At 58.5% G+C, this 21,364-nt stretch overlaps 4 protein-coding genes across 18 annotated transcripts in view; 1 reads left to right on the top strand and 3 right to left on the bottom strand.

The window, feature by feature from the left end:
- GRIN1 (glutamate ionotropic receptor NMDA type subunit 1) overlaps positions 1–7,423 on the top strand; it is a 29,288-nt gene extending 21,865 nt beyond the window's left edge. For 3 of the 14 annotated variants that reach the window (XM_015878818.2, XM_015878822.2, XM_015878817.2), the window contains 2 exons: positions 603–713; positions 3,221–4,138. In XM_015878818.2, the coding sequence (XP_015734304.1) occupies positions 603–713; positions 3,221–3,424 (315 nt within the window). In that variant the 3' untranslated portion in view covers positions 3,425–4,138. Of the gene's footprint in view, positions 1–602; positions 714–3,220; positions 4,217–6,232 lie in introns of those variants that run through there. The other 11 variants (XM_015878825.1, XM_015878824.1, XM_015878826.1 and 8 more) reach the window with 9 other exon arrangements.
- On the bottom strand, positions 7,420–9,595 carry LRRC26 (leucine rich repeat containing 26). The gene is made up of 2 exons (XM_015878831.2): positions 8,851–9,595; positions 7,420–8,141 (listed from the first exon to the last, which is right to left on the bottom strand). Exons 1-2 carry the CDS (start codon positions 9,551–9,553, stop codon positions 7,882–7,884), a joined length of 963 nt encoding a protein of 320 aa, XP_015734317.1. The 5' UTR covers positions 9,554–9,595; the 3' UTR covers positions 7,420–7,881.
- Positions 9,596–11,487: 1,892 nt separating this feature from the next.
- Positions 11,488–15,170, bottom strand: LOC107321574 (RING finger protein 224-like). Of its 2 annotated transcripts, XM_015878599.2 has the most exons (3): positions 14,593–15,170; positions 13,012–14,139; positions 11,488–12,458 (listed from the first exon to the last, which is right to left on the bottom strand). In XM_015878599.2, the coding sequence occupies exon 3, from the start codon at positions 12,455–12,457 to the stop codon at positions 11,951–11,953; it is 507 nt and encodes a 168-aa protein (XP_015734085.1). In that variant the 5' UTR covers position 12,458; positions 13,012–14,139; positions 14,593–15,170; the 3' UTR covers positions 11,488–11,950. The 2 variants fall into 2 exon arrangements, with proteins under 2 accessions (XP_015734085.1, XP_032304063.1); XM_032448172.1 differs by lacking the exon at positions 14,593–15,170 and having other exon boundaries at positions 13,012–14,469.
- A 1,631-nt stretch (positions 15,171–16,801) lies between these two features.
- On the bottom strand, positions 16,802–18,548 carry CYSRT1 (cysteine rich tail 1). Its single transcript, XM_015878809.1, has 2 exons — positions 18,432–18,548; positions 16,802–18,075 (listed from the first exon to the last, which is right to left on the bottom strand). The coding sequence occupies exon 2, from the start codon at positions 18,032–18,034 to the stop codon at positions 17,651–17,653; it is 384 nt and encodes a 127-aa protein (XP_015734295.1). The 5' UTR covers positions 18,035–18,075; positions 18,432–18,548; the 3' UTR covers positions 16,802–17,650.
- Positions 18,549–21,364: the final 2,816 nt, after the last annotated feature.

Genomic DNA, 21,364 nt, shown 5'->3' with positions numbered 1-21,364 from the left:
TCTATTTTTATTTTTTTTTAGCTGGTTTTACTTTGGAAAACAACCAACCAACCAAACACCACCACCACAAACACCACCAACAACCACGTTTGGCTTTGCACAAGCGCGTCATTTAAATTTTGGAATCCCTTTTTTTTGCAGAACACCCATACAATGACTTCTCTTTCGATGCAGTCCTCTCTCTCTCTTGTGGCGCTAGGATTCAGCCTCAGAGCAGGTGCTGGTAGTGCAGGAGCAGCATCCCACCTCCCGCTGTAGGCAGGCTGGCGGTGGCGGCCAGGGGCAGGGCCAGGCAGCTCATCCCCAGGTTCTCTCCCAAGGAAGCGAGGTCAGCGCTGCAGGCTGCCGGCAGACGCCCAGGAGATGCAGGGCTGCTCCCGGAGGGGTTTCCAGCGCTGCGAATGCGAGGCCAGCCCCGTAGCTGTAGCAGCGAGGCGGCTACGCTGTGCCTGAGGGTCACAGAGGCCCTTGGAGGACTGGGAGTGCCATCTCTGGTAGCGTGCTCACCCAAATGAAGGACATGACATGGGGCAGTATTCGAGTAGATTTAGTGTTTCCAGCAGCACACTAGAGATCTAATCACTTATACATATTCATTTTAGGATAGAAAAAGTGGTAGAGCAGAACCTGACCCTAAAAAGAAAGCCACTTTTAGGTCCATCACCTCCACCCTGGCCTCCAGCTTCAAGAGACGTAGGTCCTCCAAGGATACGGTAAGAGGAAGAAGAACAATTCTGCCCTCTCTCTTTCTCTCTCTTTCTCTCTTCTGCCATCCCATCGACTGCCACACACTCATCCTGAAGCTGCCAGTGTACATGCATAGCTCATGTTCGTCACCAGTCAGTCAGTCAGTGAGTCAGTCAGTCATCCCGTGTTCCTTGAGGATGCTGGGATCCTGGAGGGCAGGCAGGAGGTGCTTTGGAGTCCTGTGATGAGTTGGGAGATGCAACCGAGTTTTCGTTTCGTTTCCGTTTCCTTTTTGCCTGGATGATTTCTGATGTTCCTCTCTGTGCTTTGCTCACCATACCGGTGCTGACCTCTTGAAACCAGTGACATTTTTATTTTTTATTTTTTTCTGTTCCTGAGTGTTCCTGTACATGTTTGTCATTGTATGCCTAAAAACAATCACCCCAATTTGATTTGGGCACTGTGTCACCTCACCAAGAGCCATGCGTGTCACATTCTCTACATGTGATTTTTGTTTGTGACTATTAGCATTCGGGACGTAGCACTCGGCGCAGTGACAGCTCTCTCTGGTTATCAGCAGCAGCATCCAAGCCGCTCTAGCAAAGAGGAGGCACGGGAGGTCATTACAGACCCAGCCTGCTTCAAACTCAGGCTTTCCAACTCACAGTGCCGCTGCTCGCACGTAACCAGAGAACGTTTCCAAATAGCTGCCTCTAAAGCCAGCCGTTCCCCACTGTGCAAACGTGTCTGCTCGTGCTGGAGCTTCAGGCACGCCAGCGTCAGGTTGGGCTGTTGGTCTGTCGGACTGAGCCAGTGTCCCTCTGCATGTTGCCGTCTGTCGTACAACACTCTGCACTGTGGCTACTCTGTTGTCTTGTGTGGACGCGGGCGCTGCCCGAAATCCGCTCCCTGAGCCGCTCAGCTGCTGCTAGTGGGGTCCCCGCGGTGCACGGTGGGGATGGGGGGATGGCAGCAGGCTGGCGGGGGGAGAGGTGTGCAATGTCGCAGGGGTCTCCGGCCAAGGTGCTGCATGGAAGTGGCTGCATTTGGCACCAGGGCAGGTTCTGTCCCCAGCACCCTGGGAAATGGCCTCAGGGACAGCTGAGCCCCCTGCCAGGCTCAGCTGCCACCGTCTCACACAAAGCACTCCTTGGGGAACTCGTGCTCTCCTTGCTCTCCTTGCTTGTCCCCATACCCCATACCCAAGGGGGAAGAGAAGCATCCCTGCCACCTCCTTCACTCACCACACTCCTGGAGTGGATCCTTGTCCTGGTGCTGTCCCAGCATCTTAGTGCCCCAAAAACATACTTGTGTGTATCCTCAGGCTGAGGATGGTTGGATTAGGCTGTGGATAGCTGGACCCTGACCATGGGCAGGAGGCAGAGATGGGGAGGGTGATGCAGTGAGAAGTAGGGCAGTGAGAAGAGCCAAGAGAAGGGACAGTTGGGGAAAGAAACATGCAGGGAAGCCCTTGGAGTATCTGGAGCAAATGCCATGTTTTGTTGACTCCAAGATGTAGAAAGCCAAGGGGTCCTGGCCTGGGGCAGCCAGAACAACAAAAATCACAGCAAAATGGGACCCTGGGGAGACCTGTGTCCACTGCAGGCATGTGGCCAGTGCCAGGAGGGGTGATCCCTTGCCCTGGCAACAGTTATGCCATTCCCCAAGTGCCAGTGGCTGGTGCCTGCCCATTCCCCCACGATCAATGGGGCACCCCAGTATCTCCTCCACTGCCCAGCTTCCTCCCCAATGATCCTGGGCCTGATACTGCTCATGGTGCAGCTTTCGCAGCCCCATGCCACCCCAGCACATCTGTGGTGGGAGCACCCTGAGCTGCCCAGGGCCTGGGGCCTCTACACCAGAGGCACCAGATGATGGCTGCCACTCTGATGACAGCTGCAGTTATGGGGCAGCTATAGGCAATTAGGCCCTGCTGTCTGCAAGACTATTAAAGCCATCTGCACACCACGGCATGCCATGGCAGGGGCCCCAAGACATGTTCCCAAGGGCATCAGGGTAGCTGGGCCACCAAGGGGTCAATAGGACCAAGATCTGAACCAAGAAGTTCCAAGGCTGAGGCTAGCAGACCCAAGGGAGGAAGCAGCAGAGCAAGCTTTGTGGTGATGTTGGGCAGGCTCGCTGGTGTGCTCCATCTGGTGAGCGACCAGCAGGAGGGTGCTGTCACCAGCTCGTGTCACAGCCTGCCATCTGGTGCCCCCAGCTTCCACTCAGCAGCCCTGGCTCAGAGACCCCAAAGCCCTCCTGCTGTGGAAGGCCCCATGAGGTCGTAGCATGCGGGGTCACGTTGCCTGGGGTCCTTGTAAAGATGAGAAAGCAGTGAGGTGCTCTACGATGATGCTTGGCAGAACCGCGGGCCCAACACCAGGTCTCAGCTGGGCAAAGCCAGAGAGCCCATGGGGCTGGAAGGCCAGGCTGACCCCGGCCCCATGGACTCTCCTGGCGAGCAAACCTGGCGGCCTTGTTTCTTCCCTTTTCGTTGTCGGGAGTTTTAAAAATGGATTCTGCTCTGCAGCCCTGCAGAATGGTCCCTCAGGAGTGCCAGAGAGACAGGCTGGCACCATGGAGCCAAGACAGCCCCGGGAAGCTGCCACCCCACTCTGAACGTCCTAGCGCCCACCATCACCCGAGCTGCACAGCCTCTCCGCGGCACATCATCCCCACCGCCCCAGGAGGAGATGCATGTGTTCCCCATAGGCAGCTCCTGCAACTCGAATAGCACTCGCAGAGCTGATGTACTGCCATCCATCGCAGCCACCCACGCTACCGCAACCCCACAGAAGCCATGTGAGACGCATAAACCACACAGACACCTTCCGAGCCGGCACATTCCGTACAGACACGTACCGAGACGCACAGATCCCTTAGCCCACACTGCAGACGTCATCAGCCCCCACAGCCCCACTGCCAGCCCGCGGGCCCCCAGGCACAGCACAGCACACGTCCCACGCCACCGCCAAGCGAGGGCCCCGCGAGCGTGGGGACGATGCCAGAACTGGTCGAGGATGGAGGGGGTGCATGGAAAAGGTCACCTTTTCAATGAGAGATCAGCCATCCCAAAACCAAGTGCTTTTTGGCTGACACAGGACCTAGTTTTTGGCCCCGAACAACCATCCGTAGGCCAAAGACAACTATTTTTTTCTAAAGGAAAGTTGACATTTTCTACAGCAAGATTACGTTTAGCTGGAATCCTCATTTTTAATTGAAAAACAAAAAAAAAGAAAAAAAAAATAAGAGAGAAACCCCGAATTCTTCCAGAACATCTCCCACCAGCCAGGGTCTGCCATGAGAGCCCAGATTAGGTGGAAGTCATTTTTACAGACATGCTGATTTCTTGTCTATATTTTCTTCCTGGTGTCATTTAAAGTTTTTGGTGCCTTCACTTCACTTCCATACCTTAACATGTTTGAGTCTCTTCTGCAGTTAATATTAATTAATTTCTTGGCTTTATAATGTTTGGTTTGGGGATAATTGCACCATCCCTGTAACATCATTTACCCTAAATTACTGATATGTGCTTCTAGCATTACTTCTACTTTAACATAGTTTTGATATGACAATTTTCTTGCTTTTCTTTTTTTTTTTTTTTGCCTTTTCCTTTTTCTTTTTTTTTTCCTTTTTTTTTTTTCCTTTTTTAATATTAAAAGCTGCATGCGTTAACTTTACAAAAAAAAAACAAAAACAAAAAGTAAACGCGAATGTTACCGTGTGACAACGCTGTGCTTGGAGGAGATGTGCTTTCAACCCAAAGCCCCGCTCTGTATCGCAGTTCTCCTGCCAGGTCCCCCAGGTTGCTTGGTGATGTCAGGGTCCCCCAGAGCTGTGCAGAGAGGGCAGAGCACCCCGTCCCATCTCACCCTGCTGGGCCCCCCCTTGCTGCCCCATGTCCACGTGCACCGAGGCACACACATCTGCACCCACACTGCTTTTTTCCTGGTTGCGTCAGGGTGTTGAACAAAGGACCTTTTCTTCTGCCTGTACAGTTTTTTATCCGGAGCTCTTCCTCCGGCAGAAGCTGGCATCGTCTCTTATGGGTGCCCGCCCTGCCTCTCCCCTCTCCAAGCCTTTTCCTCCTGGTGGGGCTCCAGCCCCATCCCATCAGCTTTGCTATGGCAGCTGAGGTTTTGGCTGTACTCCTTTAGAAGAGGTGTGGTTTTGGCAGACAGGCAGAATGCCACAGAAAACTCCTCAGGGTGACAGAGCAGAATGGCAGAGCAGCACCTCCAGGGGGTAGCCAAGGTGTTGTCACTTGGCAGAGCAACAAGGGATTTCTTAGTCTCCATTTTGATAGCTGTTGGTGCCCTGTGTGGATGAGCCATCCCAAGAGATGTTCCTCACCACGTGCACCTCAAGGATGGCACCGTGTTGGCTTCGGTCCCCACCCCAGCAGCTCCCCACTCGGGTCCTTGTGAAGCACTAAACAAAACAGGGGTACCCCAAACAGCCCACGCTGTGCTCAAGGGGCCACCAGACCTCCCCACACAGGGTAGCCACAGTGCCAGAGCCACCAGCAGAGGCAGAGGGGCCATGGTTGCTGCCAACAAACACAGGATGCATTATGTCCTGTGAAATCCTTATAAAGACCAAGGAACCCTTGGGAGCCCAGCACACCAGCAGCCCTCCTAGTGGTGAACGTCCATGGAGAGGGCTCACACAGCAGCACATGAGACCCACCACTTCCTCCTGTCCTGGAATCATGTTAGGTCCCCAGAGCAGCATAAAGGAGAAGTCAGTGTCACCGCTCTGCATCGGTGCCACCCACTCACTCAGGGCTTGGAGCAGCTAGGAGAAGGAGAGGAAGGACTATGAAGGAGGCAGGGAGGAATCAGCTGCCAGTTTGAAAGCCTCTGTCTGGGGAGGAAGGCTTTTTTTTCCTTTTTTTTCTTTTTATTGCTGTTGGAGGGGTGTTTTTGCTCTCCCTGCTGGTGGGGATGCAGATGGGGAGGTCTCTCCCAGGGGAGCTGGCTGAGCACCCCACTGCAAGGAGTGCAGAACCCCAAATCCAGGCCACATCTCCTGCACAGGCTGCACTTTCACCTTAGCAAGCGACGCTACAGCTTGTCGCCAATCAACCGCACAGCACAGCTCCTCACCTGCACAGAAGGGTAGGCACAGCAGAGGCACTTAGGCAAGGAGGTGCACTGCCCTGGCCTCAAAGCACAGCTTGAGCTGCCACCAGCCATGCCCTGCAGCCACACGCTCAGCTGTGGGCTGGACTGACAGGTCACAGCTTTTTCTTGTGGCAGTCCCTAAGTGGAGGTGAGCTGGCTCCACAGGTGCCAGGCACCACGCCATGCCCCAGTGTCCTCCCCATCTGGCCATAGAGTGCATGGAGAACGTCTGCAAGGACCTCTGCACAAGGCTGGAATGTGGTGGGCAGGGGACCTCAGCCACGAGCAGATGCGGGGCCATTGCATCACCCCCAGAGATATCCCGTAGGGACACAGGAGGTGCGAGGAGATGCAGGGGCGAGTGCCAGAACTGCCTAACACTCCTCTCTCTCTGTCTGTGTATTTGTGTGTTGCAGCAATACCATCCCACTGACATCACCGGCCAGCTCAACCTCTCTGACCCCTCCGTCAGCACTGTGGTGTGACCTTCTCCCCGAGGACCATCAGTCCTTGCCCGGTACAGCAGGAAGGCACAGCCAGGACTGCCTCTCAAGGGACACTGATGGGTTCTTCAGGGTGAGATGGGAGTAAAGCATCCTTCATCCATACACGGTGACTTCATTGTATATCTCCCTCCCTCCCTCGGCCTGCTGCCATACTCACACCCCAAAATGCACAGCAGAACCAGGACAGGGTTTGGACTTCACTGTACAGAGATAACCGCTCCCAACCAGTGCTGTTGTTGATCAGTATTGCCGCTGACTGGCTGCGTGCGAGGGGAAAGGACTTGGAAGGCACGTGGTGCCTGCTGTCCCGCGGTGACAGGGAAGAGCTGGTGTCGGGCTGCAGCCACGTGCTTGGCTTTGCAGGCTCTGGGTTCTCTCAGATCCCAGAGATGTTCTCGTGGAGCAGCTGGGGACTGCTGCCATGCGGTGACCTGCCACCCACACAGCAGGGCTGGGAGATGTGCATGCTTCTCGTGGCCAGGGGATGGGTGCATTTCTCTCCATCAGCCCCTGCTCAGTGCCCATGGTACAACCACATGTGATTCTCTGGAGCTCCCAGCCAAGATCCTGGCTTCCCATATCTGCACACAAGGCATCCCCAGGGCCTGGCTGTGGCCAGCACGTAACTCTCACACTGTAGCTGACCTGACCAGGAGACAAACAAGGCAAACTGAGTGCCAGCTCAGCAGACGGTGACTAAACAAGACTGCTCAGAGCTACCCCACCCCATGCCCCAGGCTCCTACAGGTGGGTGCATCAAGCGGCCATGGGCTCTCCAGCACCCAGGAAACACTATCCAGGTTGGGGATGAGTGCCTGCAGAGTGTGCATGAGCAGCGAGGGCAGAAAACCCACCTGCAAGATGGTACCAGCCCCCATGGCGAGAACCACCTCCTCCTTGCCCCAGCCAAGCAGTTGTGGCAGACAGGGCTGGCAAGATTTTTCAGGTGGCAGCTGGGGTCTGTGAGCATCATCCCACTGACTGCAGTGGCTCCATCAAGTTCATCTCACTCCAGCTGAGAAATCAGGCCCATTTGACTTTATACGTCAGTGTAACATTGATACCAAGTTTTTGCAAGAGCTCAGTAAAGTCTAGACTGGATTGTGGAGTGGTTTATTGCTGCGCCGTGTGCCTCTCTGTTTCTGCCTCCCGGCAGAGCTGGCAAGAAGCCCTGTGCTGAATCAGGGCCTCACCCAGCACTGCTTCAGGGCTCATGGCAAAAGGGTGGGGGGACAGGGAGGAATGGAGCAGGGAGAGGGCCCGGAGCTGCAGGAAGGACTGGGAGGAGTGAGGTGTCCCTACTCTGGGATGCCAGTATGGATGGAGACTGTAGGGACATATCCAGGCTGAAGCCAACACCAGCACCACGCAAGCTGGCTTGCACCCACCTCCATCCAGATGGAATCTGGGTTGAGGCCACTGGGAGAGGTGGAGCTGAAGGCACCAAAAGACACAAGGAGGTAAATGGGGTGCACTGAAATGCAGGCACAGGGGCAAGAGGGGGTGAGCTGGAAGAAAAGGATCAGCAAAAGGCCCCCTCAGCCCCCAGTGGCCCTGACTCAGTGACCCCCCCTGCTGATGGGTCTCTTCCAGGTTTGGGGTTCCTTGCGTAGATGCTGGTAAACAACCACGATGGAGCCTATGAAGGTGCAACAGAAGATGCTGGCCAGGAAGGAGAAGGGCCCAATGAGCAGGAAGGCAGCATAGTGCTCGGCCGACAGCGGGACCTTCTGACACTGCTTGAAGGAATCGTTCCCAAAGGCCATGATCGGGTACGTGCTCAGCGACTCTGGGAACATGCACAGGAGGGAACTCCTCTCTGGAAGAGAGAAGTGGTGGTATTGGGCACATGAGGCTGCTGGGACAAGGCAGGTGGGACAGTAGGACTGTGTGCGACACAGGGGAACAGGGCAGGAGGATGGACTGCAGGGCCAGGCTGGTCAAAGTGGCACAGAACAGGGCTCAAAGAAAGGAAGTGGGAAGGGTCCCATACTCATCCTAAACCCTGGGGAGTGGGATGGGATGGGGAGGTGGGCACAGAACTGGGCAGGATGGGTCAGGCAGGTTGGGGAATGGTTTCCTGGAGGCAGCAGTGAGCAGGTAGTCTGGGGATGGCACAGAAAGCTGCACCAGTGGAAGTGGATGGGAAGGAGAGGGAGGAGAGACCTCACCAGCAGGTCAGACCCAGTCTTGTGAAAGTGATAGGGAAGAGGCTAAAAGCCTTGATCAAGCCAAGTGTGATGCCCACCCCATTGTCCACCCTTGCCCTCCCTCTGGCAGGACTACAGGGGTAAGTGCTGGGTGCCAATGCCCACTCCAGCACTCTGGGCAGTCCCTGCTGGTGAACAAGGAGCAGCCACCAGGATCCAGATCTGAGGACAAATCCACCCAAATGGGGCTGGCTCTTGGGAACCTTGCGGCACCCCCATGAGCCCCAAACCCTGCACCTACAGCTTGGCAGCTGATGGGGGAGCCCAGCAAGGATAGAGCAGGTGGGGGTGTGGGGACACATTCCCCTGGGCACTCACCTGGCACTTTCTCCCTGTTGTGTCCCAGCCAGCGCCAGAGGGGCAGGATGCTGCAGGAGCACATCCAGGGGTTCCCATTCAGGAAGATCTCTTGGAGCTGGGGCAAGGCACGCGGCACCCCTGCCTCCAGCACCTCCAGCCTGTTGTAGCCTAAGTTGAGTATAGACAGGCTGGTGAGGGGCAGGAAGGTTTCAGTGCTCAGCACAGACAAGTAGTTGTCACTGAGGTCCAGCTCCTGCAGCGCCCCGAGCCCCAGCAGCGCCTGCCGGTGGATCTTCTCCAAGCGGTTATGGGTCAGGCTGAGCCGCAGCAGCACCGGCAGGGAGGTGAAAGCACGGGCCCCGAGCTCGACGATGAGGTTGTAGCCGAGCCAGAGGGTGCTTGTATTGGTGGGCAGGAACGGCGGCACCTCGTGCAGGGCACGCTGGCGGCAGTCCACCTCCCCTACCCAGCAATAGCAGGTGTGGGGACACGCCGCAGCAGGCAGCGGGCACAGGAGGAGGAGCACAGCCAGCAGGATGCTGGGACCCCTCCATCTGCCCATGGCTGCCCACCCGCGCGGTGAGGGCTCCCTAGTCCCTGGCATCGGGGTTGCCCCGGGGCAGGATGCCTGGCACCCCTCACCTTGCTCAGCCACGCGTCCCTGCCTGGCACCTTTGGGTGCAGTGAGCAGCTGGATGTGCCCGGCTCCCGATAGCTGCATGCATCCCCCACTGCACGCTGTGCTCTCCTCGGGGTGGAGCTGCACTTTTCTTAGCAAATATTTTTGCAGTGATGCTTGCCCTGGCAAGGTGCGGCCGTGCCCTCACCCCTCCCCTTGCCAGGCACTGCTCCAGCCAGGTAAGCAGCCAGATCTGTGCTGTCCATGGTTAACAGCTTGTGTGCACTGCAGGCTGGGGAGGGGGAAAATTGATCTTCCTGCCTCCGTCCTGCACACAGGATGCACAGAGGACTCAGGGCAATTTACCTGGCAAGGGTGGGACAAAGCATCAATCATATCAGCAGAGGACCTGCCAGATGTCCCCACTGGGCAGCCCTTGGCTGGGCTCTGCTTCCCCTGGCAGGGGACTGGCAGTTGGGGTAGGGCGAGGAGAGCTGGGATGTGACTTCCACCTGTGTTGGCACAAAGGAGGTAGCTGTGCCAAGCTGCTGCCACTTGGAACATGTTCATCCTGGCCTTGGCATGGCAGTGCTGGCACCGGAGGGCTCAAAGTCTGCCCCCACCCTGTTTATACCTACTCTGGTTTCAAAGCCCCACAGCAGGTGCCGGAGGAGGGAGGTTCTAGCTCCCCATGCCTCAGTTCCTGTCAAGGACCCAGGGAACCCCAGGGAACTAGGGGATCTTCTGCCATCCATCTCAGCAATGGATTGGAGGTATCCTCATGGCTTCTTTGGCATTGGAGAGCCAGGGGACCTCCTGCCAACCCTGCAGAACCTGCATCCCCAGCCAGATCCAGGATGTTCCCAGATCCGGGGCAGGAGCGGCAGGCAGACCGGTTTATTAATAGCCTCAAGAGGAGCTTTGGTTTGTTTATCTACCCTGCAGCAAACTCAGTGTGCTGCATTAATCCCCATCTGGAAATAATTCAGAGGAATCTTCCAGCCCAGCCCAGCCCAGCCCGGTTAGGGCACAGCCACGCTCCACAGGGCCCTGCAGCACCCACTCATGTGCAGCACCCTGGGATGGAGGCAGATGTGAGTTTTCAGGGATGCAGTGCACTCAGGGGTGCATTGCCCAATGCACTGAGGAGTGAAAATCATCAAGAAAAAGATTAAGAGGTTGTTTCCAGCTTTTGTGCTCAAGGACCCCATTGAAGATACAAAGCATTTCAGAGCTCTCCTCCCACTGCCACTCTGCAGCACACCTCACTGACAAGTGGCAAAACACATCTCCAGCAGCGGGTCTTGCACCCCAGCAGCACCACCACCATCCCTTCACTATCCCTGTAAGCCCCCTGCAGGACACCAGGTTCCCAGCACCAACAGCAGCGTGGCCCTTTGTGTCCCTCTCACTGACTCCTTCTCTGGACAGGGAACACGGCATCTGCAAGTCCCCATTCCCAGCCAGGGCTGCACCTCATGGCAGTGCCTCCTTTGGAGATTCTGAGCTCCATAGCCCAGCCCCAGGACCAGCACCAGGTGTGGCTCTGAGCATCCCTGTGCTACAGCAGTGCTGGGGCCGTGCTGGCTGGCAGTGGTCTTGAAGGCACTGTACAAAGGGATTGAAATGGGGTGCCCAGCCAAAACCATTCCCAAAATGAAGTGATGAAGATGCAGATGCCTGGACTCCGCTGGGCACAGCTCTGGGCTCCAACTCTCCTATGACAGGTGACACCAAGTGGCAGAATTGTGAATGTGCTGTGCTCACTGTGGGTGCTGTGCATAGTGAGGGCATTGGAGTCGTGCAGCTGCAATCCTGGCACCTGGTGCAGAGCAAAGCTGATCACCGAGACTGCCTAGGTGGCACCATAATGCCCGGCATTCAGATGTTGCAAGAGCTCATTAGCCACATGGAAATGGAAGCAGGAACTGGTCCGGCCAGCCCTCCCCAGGAGCTACATCAGCATCACCCTGGTGCACTTGCCCTGGGTTAGCATGAAGATAAACAACAAATATGACCAAGATGTGCAGCTCAGGAGGCGTTTAATGGACATAGGACCTTCAGGCTGTGGGACACTCCCTGGAGCATCCCTGAGTCACTGTGCTGTGCCAGGCTCCCACGCCCCCTGTCCTGGTGAAGGTGTCCCCATTATAGAGCTGCATGCACAGAGAAGCTGTGACGCCAGGCCCAGGGGCATCTGTGATGGCTGTAGCAGGTTTGGAGCTGTCAGAGGGGTCAGTTGGCAGGATGAAGGATGGGATCACCCTCATCCCCTCCTGCTGCAGCCCAAATCCCAGCAGGATGGGAAACAGACCATGGACAAGCTGGAGCCTTTCCTAAGCCACCAGAACAACCCCACCACTGCCATCCTCAATGAGCCTGGGGCATGGCATGGGGATTCCCACAATGTGACCCAGACAGCACCCCAGGAGCTCAGTGTGGGGGCACAGGATGCTGTGCTTCACTCCACCAAACCCTGCTGTCCTCATGTCCCCACATTCAGCTCTCAAATGCTGCCGTCACCCCACAGCAGACACACGGCCGGCAGCAGCCACGGTGCGGGAACGGTGCCCGGGGCACTGTGTCTTGGCACAGCCCCAGCGGCTGCTGTGTGACCGGAGGCTCCTTGCACAAACCCTTGGTGGCCACGTCCTGCAGGGAGCGTGTGGCCGCCCGGGGATGCTCCTTGTCAGCCTTGACCAGGAGGAAAGTGGCCAGGTCAAGGTCGAGCATGGTGACACCGCCTCGTGGTGTGGGCGTATTTTGGCGGCACTGTGGGCAGGGGATCCAGCGCTGCTCGTTGGCGACGGTGTCCAGGCGCTTGAGGCAGGTCTGGCAGAACGTATGGCCGCAGTAGAGCCGGCGTGGCAGCCGGACACACGGGTCATACGAGGAGTAGCAGATGATGCACTCAAGCTTCTGGCTGCCCCGGCTCAGGGTGCGCGTGTGAGCCTCGGCGCTTGGCCCCCTGTCCTCTGCACAGGGGCTGCCACCAGCCTGGGACATGCTGGGAGAGGGGATGAAAATGTGTCAGTCCTAAAGCGGGGGAAAAGGCATCAGCATGTAGGTGAACTGCAGGAAGCAGCTCCATGCAGTTGGAGTGGCTGTGGGTCCCTGGGGCTACTGGGGCCCTGCCCTATGGTGGGCTCTGGGGTGCCCACATGCGTGGGGCTGTGCTTTCCCTGTGCCACCCTGTGTCCCCACTGTGAGCTGTGCTGAATGCCCCTTCCCTCCCAAAGGGTCTGAGGGTGGACAGATCCCAGTTGCCAGCATGGGGCTATGGGTCAGTGAGCACCATGGAGTGGGGAGGAGGTGGGAGCTGTGCACTGATGGCCAAGCCATGCCACAGCCCTGCTCCATGCCAGCCCTGGAGCACTGTGCCATGGATACCAGCAGCAGGGAACATGCAGGTTGACGGGGAGGAACCTGGGGGTCCAACATCATCTCAACACATTTGCAACCCTCTCCCAGAGACCACCAGGACCCCACTTCCTCTCTAAAGAGGCATTTTGATCCACGTGGGCACCCCTTCTTCCCCCATTCCTGTCCCCCATCCCTACCTGGATGCTCTCCTCCCCAGGTCCTCAGGGGAGGTGGTAGAGGGGCTGCACCACCCCGGGGGGCTGTGGCCGTCCTGGGAGCAGCATTGGGTCTGGCAGCCACGGGCGGCTGTGTGGTGTGAAGGAGCTCACCTTTCAGGGGCAGACGAGTATCAGATCTGCTCCTGGAAGCCAAGCCTGGGAGATTGGGTTACAAGCACCCAGATAACAAAACCCTCTGAAATCTAAGCCCTGCCTCTATTCCTGGGAGCATTTATTAGCCACCTGCTCTACCTCATTAGCAGGAGTAACTGCCCCTGTGAGAACAGGCGGAAACACTGAGGGACATAGGCTGTGCCTGAGCAGCAGCAGAGTCTTCCCCACCCTCATGCACATCTGGGCAGATGTCAGCCAGCAGAAGTCCCATTGCCCTGCGGATGCTCTGGGACATGCATGGGACAGCTGTCACCAAAGGGTGAGGACAACAAGGGCTGGGCTTGGGGGGCTGGGTCTGCTACAGGGAGCACCACGGCTTCTGCTTGGCGTGTGGGTTCCATGTGCAGGGCAGTACAGGGAGACAGTGCCCGTGCAGCGCCTGGAGGTGATGGCTGCGAGAGGAAGATCAGCAGGGGGGTGAGGAGGACTGAATTGGGCAGGAACTGGCAGAGGAGTGGGGAAGGAGTGTGGCACCTGAGCTGTGCTGGGTGTCCAGTGTCCCTGCTGACCGTGGAGGGGCAGGTGGCCCAGCACAGCTCTGCTGGTGGCAGCAGCTCAGAGATGCTCAGCGTTGGCCAGGAGCAGGGGGACACTGGCAGGCCGGCTCCCTGGAAAAGCCATTGAAGCCCCATCCATGCCCTGCTGCCCTGTCCCTGCTCTTGCGTCTGGGGCTGCCAGCTTCGGTGTCGGAGTCCTCTGCTCTTCTGGGAATGATGCTCATCATCAGACCTGGTGGGGAGACCCTGGTCCCTTGGGGACACCTGCCAGGTCCGTGCTGGTGCCTGGCCCAGGGGTAGCGGCAGCCACTGTCCCACAGCCCCTGCACCGCACCGGGGCCAACAGCGGTGTCACAGTCGGGCAGGAGAGCGGAGGAATTGAAGAGGCGAATCCGGGATCCCGAAGAGCACGGCCAGGAACCCGCAGCACTTCTGCCTGCGGGCAGGAGAGGGCAGCAGGCAGCAATGCAGGCAGGAATGGGTTCCTAACTCGTACCCACGCTGCCATAGCTGCAAGTGCCGGGGTGGGGCGAATAGAGGAGGGGGGTTAAGAGAGCTGGAGACCGAGAACTTCATTGGGCTCTGAAGGAGAGCCCGACCCTGACCCCCGTGCTCGGGAGCAGGACAGCACCGCAGCTCTGGGGTCGGAGCGGCCGTATCCTGACGTGTCACCAGCAGCACCCACTGGATGGGCTCCCACTGCCGGGACCGGCTGGGGGGTGGCACCCCCATGCTGGCAGCCAGGGCAGCGCTGGGTGTACAGATGGGCGATGGGTCATTCAACACCCATCTGCCTGGGGACGGCTGGGCACCCGGCAGCGTGGGGATGTCCTGCATGTCCCAAAGCTGGCAAGGAGAGCTGGCTCAGGGGGATCCCTTCAGTAAGTACCTGCACAGAGGGGCTGTGGAGTCTCTGAAGCCACCCGGTCATGGTGCTGGGCATGCTGCCTGAAACCAGCTCAGCTCTGTGTGCCCTGCAGAGACACCCAAACCCAGGCACAGGGCAATGAGCAGCAACCAGTGGGTGGGAAAAGCAATCTGTTCCCAGCACTCAGCCACAAACTGTCCCCGGGAGCCGTGGGGACCTTTGGCACTGCAGAACAGGGAGAGGCCCCATCTGCAGAGTGCAAAGGTCTGGTGCAGATGAGCCAGAGCTGCACATCACCACCCACACCGCACCCAAATGGGACAGCAGCACCTTCCCTGCACCCAGCACCCTGCCAACACCCCACCTCTATAGAGAAGTGCCCCTATTCCAAAGCACAGAGCACAAGAAATAAGTAAGAGGGGTTGGGAACCGTGGTGCAGTTGGAAAACTGTGACCTTATTGCTGTCATGGAAGCATGGTGGGATGGTTCGCATCACTGGAATGCCACCGTTGAGGGCTATAAGCCTTTGTAAAGGGATAGGAGAGGTAGGAGGGGTGGGGGAGTTGCCCTCTGTGTTAAAAAGTGGATAGACTGTGAGGAGCTGCCTCTGAGAAACAGTCAGGAACAGGTGGAGAGCCTGTGGGTTAAGATTAGGGATGGGATCAGTAAAGGACAGCTGGTGGTCAGGGGCTGCTGCAGGCCCTGTGATCATAGGGAACTTATTGCCTAAACTTTCTTGTTTCAGTAACAAGAAGTGCCATACTCACAGGCTCTCATCCTGATGGGGGATTTCAACCACCCAGATGTCTGCTGGGAAAACAACACAGCAAGCTGTAAGCAATCCAGGAGACTCCTGGAATCCTTTGATGATAACTTGTACAGAAAGATCAGAGGTGAAGCATTGCTGGACCTGGTGCTCACCAACACGGAGATCATTGAAGACACAAAGATGGGAGGCAGCCTGGGCTGCAGCGACCATGCCCTGATTGAGTTCATGATCTTAAGGAATGTGGGCCTGGCAAAAAGTGGAGTCAGGACCCTGAAATTCAGGAGAGCGAACTTCAGGCTGTTTAAGGAGCTGTTGGACGAGATCTCCTGGGAAGAAGCCTATGATTCTATGATTCTATGATGTTCTATGTTTCTATGATTCTATGGAATTCATGATCCCATGAACTCAGGCAGCACCCACTGGCCCCACTACCAGCATCACCCACAGCCCCACATGGCCATCCCAGTGCCCATCCCCAAACCCTGCTCTGCCCATCCCACTCCTCGCAGTCCTCCCTCTGCCTTCAGCTTAATCATTGCCCAGGGGCTGGCAGGCAGCGCCCTGCAGCCGTGTTTGTCATCAGCCCAAGGTTACCCGGAGCGAAGGGCAGCAGTTACACAGAGCTGCTGTGGGAGCCGGGCTCTGCCCCACGGCGCATCCCCACATGTCAGCACTGTGTGTCACCAGCACGACACCGCCTCCACACTGCGGGTGGGCTCTGGGTGGGGAAGGGCTGACAGCCAGGACAGGGAGCCCACAAAGCAAACACGGGTGGGAGGGTCAGCTTGTTTCTGTGTCAGCGCTGCTTGTCTCCCTGTCAGCACTGCCAGTGGACAGACAAGAGCTCCTTGTGCAGGATGTGTGTGGAACCGCATCCCTGCCAGCATGGTCCTGCAAGAGGCAACACCCTCTGGCACCCATCAGCGTGGGATGTGGGCCAGGTGGAAGAGCCAGGCTGGCAGAAACCATCCAAGTCCTCTGCCTCTCTAGCCCCAGAGGTCTTGGGGTGATGGGAACAGAGGAGTAGTGGGAAACAAGGGGTAGTGGGAACCTGAGGAGTGGTGAGCTGCCAGTGCTGCATCCCAGGAGTAGCAGCCAGCCCAGGCAGTGCCATGAAGGTCCCCAGGCCCCAGCTGCCCCAGCCAGGACCCCAGCCCTTCCCCATTCCCCGCAAAGCTGAATTCTCTCTTTCCAAGGGCCCAAATGACACACAGAGCCAGGCCAAGCACTGGGCAGCGTCCCCATCTTGGCAGCAGCTGGCTGTGCTGGAAGCAGCCAGGTAGGGGGACACTGAAGGGGGGCTGGCACCAGTGAGATGGGGAGCTCAGCCAGCAGTGAGGGAGTTAAGGCTTGAGGAAAGGCGAGGACTGTGTGCCCCCCGCACTGCACTGCAGGGCCCAGCTGGAGAAGCAAGAAGTAACTTGAGGATCCCGGAAAAGCAAGGGCAGAGGGAAGAGGCGTACCTTGGCAGGGCAGGAGGTGGCTGTCATTTATTTGTGGTGCGCTGAAGTCATCCGCTCACACCCGCGCTTTTTCCAGGCCCCTGCCCCATCCCCACAGCCACCATGAGCGCTTACGCAGCTGCCCCAGGACAAGGGCTGGTTTGTTCCCCAGCCCAGACCTGAGTGCTGAGCTGCCTTGGTGTGCTGTAAGGAGGGCAGAGGGCCCCGCTCTCACTGCTCTCAGTGCTCAGCAGTGGCAGAGGGCTGAGGATGGTGCACTGGCAGCTTTGTATGGCACAGCAAAGAATCCTGGCACCCCAGTACTGCACTGTGCCAACTCTGCTCCGGAGTGCTGCCAGCACTCAGCTGTGCTTTGTCTGTCTGTCTCTCCTGCCTCCTTCCCTCTGTCAGGCGGGCAGCACGGTAAGGAGAGGTGATACCCCCTGAGCTCATCAGTGCAGCACTCTGTGACACTGCATGGGGATGCTGCTGGGAGAGGGCAGGGTGTCCCAGAACCAGCCAGGAACTCATCCCTGACCCCTCCGCACTGGTCCCCAGACAGGGCAGAGTGGGAAGCTCAGCTCAGCACGATCCCCAGTGTGAGCAGTTCTCAGTGGCATCCACGTTGGCACACATTGTCCCCAGGGTCCCTTGGTCTCTGTTGGGTCAGCAGATCCATCCTTCTCCCCCACACTCCACTCTGAGCTCTCAGGATGCTGCAGGTTTCCATCACCGACGCATTTGACTGCACAGTTCATGGGTGAAAACCAGACAGTGTCACCTCCCAGCAGCCAGAGCAGGCGATGGGGCAGCAAACTGGGGTGCCCAGGCCGGGTGGCCACATCCCTGCACGTCCCACCTGTCCCCTTAGGAGACGACACAGCAGCACTTTCTGCAGCAGGGGCAGCACCTGCGGCAGCCGCTCCTCCCACCATCTTCATGCCCATGGCCCTTGGGTGGCTTGTCCAGGGTGACAGTGTAGAAGGAGTTGGGTGATTCCCCATTGGGCATCTTCATGCTGGCATAGGGATTGTAAGGCCGGGACCAGGACTTCTCTGTGGAAATGGGCTGCTTATCCCAGCTGCCTGCCTGCTCCTCTGTGCTGTACACGGGCACGACGGCGGGGTTGGCAATGACGGTGGGTGATGCAGGCTCATCCTCCAGGTAGCGAGTGATGAAGCTCTGCTGGAACTGGGACCGGGGGATGTTCACACTGGCGTAGGGGTTCTCCAGGGTAACACCACGATCCATGTCCCCGTCTCTGCCTGATGGCAGCGCTCAGTCCCCACCACCTGCAAGGCAGGGACCCCATGAAGCCAGGGCACGGGGGGACCGTGGGGTAGGTACCTGCGGGGACAGTGGGGAGCAGAGTGCTCCCATCTCCCTGACAGCCCCACAGGAACCCAAAACCCGTCCGTATGGCCCTCAGAGCTGGGGGGCGGCGAGGGGGACACCTGGGCAGAGCCATGGGGGCAGGTGGGGCGGCTGCTTCGGGAGAGCAAGTCTGGGAGAACGGGGGGAGTTAGAAAAGCCGGAGGACAGACGGGGGAGGGAGGGCACAGGACAGGTGGGAAGAAAGGAAACGGGGCAGGGGGCCGCGGAGGGGGGCAGGCGGAGAAGGCGGGGCAGGGGGCTGCCGGTAACTCACCGAGCCCAGCGGCTCCGTCCGGCTGCGCGGCGCTTCTGCCCCGGGCTGCGCTTCCTCCTGCGGCGGCACAGCACAGCACAGCACAGCACGGACCGCCCCGGACCGCCCCGCCCGGCCCCTGGGCGCTGGGCACTGGCACGGGCAGCGGGCAGGGGCACCGCGCACCGCACCCTCCGCACCCCGCAGCTCCCTTCCACGCTCCTCCTGCTCCCAACCCCCTGAGCAACGTCTCCCGGGGGTCTCTTGCGCTCTGCCTGCCTGTGTCCCTCCCCAGTGCCAGGTCCCCACTGAGGTCCCTGTCCCTGTGGGTAGGGCGGTGAGAGTGGCACAAACCAAAAAGGCTGGATCAGAACTGTCTGCTGTAGAGAGACGGACACTGGGCAGGATACAGGCAGTTCTGTGGTGAGACCTTGGCTTCATATGAGCTGGTACCCACTGAACATTTTCCACAATGAGTTTGGGGGGCTTTAGCCTGTGCCTGCCCTCAGGGCATCTTTAGAGAGTGAAGCACACAGGGAGGGTGGATGAGAGGCACAGCTGGCGTGAAGCTGGGGACTTCTGGACCAAAGTGCTGCAAGAGGAGATGCTGATTTCCAGTGCCCTGTGCGTCACCCGTGGGTCCTGAGTGGGCGTTTTGCTGCAGGCTGCAGGACTCTGGGCTGTGTTCCTATGGACTACATCCTCATGTCAGGTGCTTGGGGACGGATGTCCCATCCCCAGGTATGGGCACAGCTCCATGGTTTCTTCTGTGTCAGTGGCCAAACACGCTGTGGGGTAGCACGGGGCCACTGCAGGTCCCCCAGCTCCAGCCGCGTGCTGACCCCTCCGAGACCAGAACTACGTTTCCCACAGCACTTTGCAAAGCGACCTGCCCCCTCCTCCGGGTTCTGCGGGACAGAACTACGCTTCCCGGCTGGCCCCGCCGAGGGGAGCAGCGCGCAGAGCGCCGGGATCCACAGCGCCGGGTGAGTGGGGCTGGGGGGATCCGGGAGCGGCGGGACCGGATACGGAGCCCGGGGTGGGCTTTGGGAAAGCTGCGAGGTCGGGACTCTCCAGGGCTCCAGCAGAGCCCGCCCGGCTCCGTGCCTCAGTTTCCCTCCAGCACGGGGACCGGGAGGCTGCCGGCACTGCGGCACCCAGCGCTGGGTGGGAAGAACCCGCAGCTCCTGATGGCAACGCGGAGCTGACTCCTCATGGAAAGGCTCCTGCGCTTTTTGAGATGTAGGCTTAAAAGCCCACATCGCACCGTCCTGCCTGCCGTCCCGCTGCCCGCTGTGTCGCTGCTCGCACGGGCGGTGTCGCTGCGGGACCCGGCAGCTGCTGCCCTGCGCTCTGCCCCATCCATCGCCCCGCTCACCGCCACCTGCGGGGGTCCCCCTTGCCCGTTCTCTCCCCAGGGGTCTCAAGAGCGAAGATCCCGTTGCTGGCGCTTCGGAGAGCGCTGCAGCCTCTGCTGTCAGCACAGCCTCCACCCGAAGTCCGCCCCCCCCGCCCCTTGTCCCTCCGTGGCATCTGGCAGCGCCGGGGGATGCTCTGGCCCAGCCCACGCTCTCCTGGATAATCTCGTTGCACGCAGCCTCCGGCGCCGGCTCGGCTCTTTGCAGCCTCCGGAAGCCATCTCAGCCCTGTCTGCTGCTCTCCTGCTCCAGACCTGGCGGCCTGCTGCTTCCCAGCCTCCATTTACCAATGGGTGATCTGGTCTTGTGCCAGCTCTGTCTTTAATCCCTGCAAGGATGCCCGACAAGATGAGGGCTTTACTCTGTCTGGGCAGGCTGGGGTGTAAATGGGAGGAAATAGAGCTGATCTTGCTTTCTTCTGGCAGATGCTGAGAACCTGGTGGAGGAGGAGGTGGAGGTTTTCACACACTGAGAACCACAGGGTCATGCTGCTGGGGACAGACGGGGTGGCAGTGATGACCCCTCTCCATCCTGGGAACAATGGGGAGAGCCCTCATCCCAAAGCATCTCCATGGCAGAGGGACCCTATAAATGCCATGAGCACAAGGGGGGCTCTGCAGGTGGGCACCAGCCTGGGCACCCTGCCCTGACCCCGTGGGAAGCACATCACTCCTTTGGCCACCACGTCATTTCCTAGGAGGGCAATTCAGAGCAGAAAGCCTGGATCTGCCCTTGGCAGCATCCAAAAGCATCGCTCCTCCTCCTGTCCCCAGAAATCATCCATCCTGTGGCAGCCACGAGGCAAAATCCTTCAGTGTCTGTCTGTCCAGCACTGTGCAAGGGACAGACGCTGCCAGCTGGGAGCTGCAGCCGCACACCTGGCACTTACTTTGCACATATGGAAATTATGGGCAGGAGCTCTGAGCACCGGACCCGGCTGTGGTTTGGGACTGCTGTGATTTGGGACCAGACTTGCTGCAGCCGATGGTTGCTTAGGAACTGCACAATCACTGCAAGCAAACGGCCGAGGAGAAATAAGGCGTGTGATCACTGCAGAACTGCCTCATTTTCTGCAGCTGTTGGCAGAAAAAAAAATGCAACTGAAAGGCAGGAACCAGCCCAGGTCCTGGGCAAGGTGCTGGAGAGGAGGCTTCCGTGGCCACAGCATGGGTGCTCTGTTTCCATGCATCCATTCTCTGATGGACATGAGAGAGAAGAAGCCCCACTGGCAGAGGCAGCACGCAGGAATATGGGGCTGCACAAAAGCCCTAAGGAGCAGAGCTCTGGAGGGCACCAGGCACTGTGCTCCCTGCAGGTCCTGGTGTCCCCGGTGCAGGCAGCGCCCAGCAGGTCTGTGGCACAGTGAGTGCTGCAGGGACAGAGCTGACCACAGCGGTGGGACATGCAGTACATGGCTGTGGGGACAGCAACCCACCCCGAGGCAGCCCCACTGGTTGCAGGATGCTGCTTGTTGTGTGCCAGCTCTCACACTGCAGCACAGCCCTGCATGACCAACTCTGAGCTTATTTTCACAAA

The sequence above is a fragment of the Coturnix japonica genome, chromosome 17 (assembly GCF_001577835.2).
Source record: "Coturnix japonica isolate 7356 chromosome 17, Coturnix japonica 2.1, whole genome shotgun sequence".
NCBI classification, from domain to species: Eukaryota; Metazoa; Chordata; class Aves; order Galliformes; family Phasianidae; genus Coturnix; species Coturnix japonica.
This window is presented reverse-complemented; position numbering and strand designations above follow the sequence as displayed.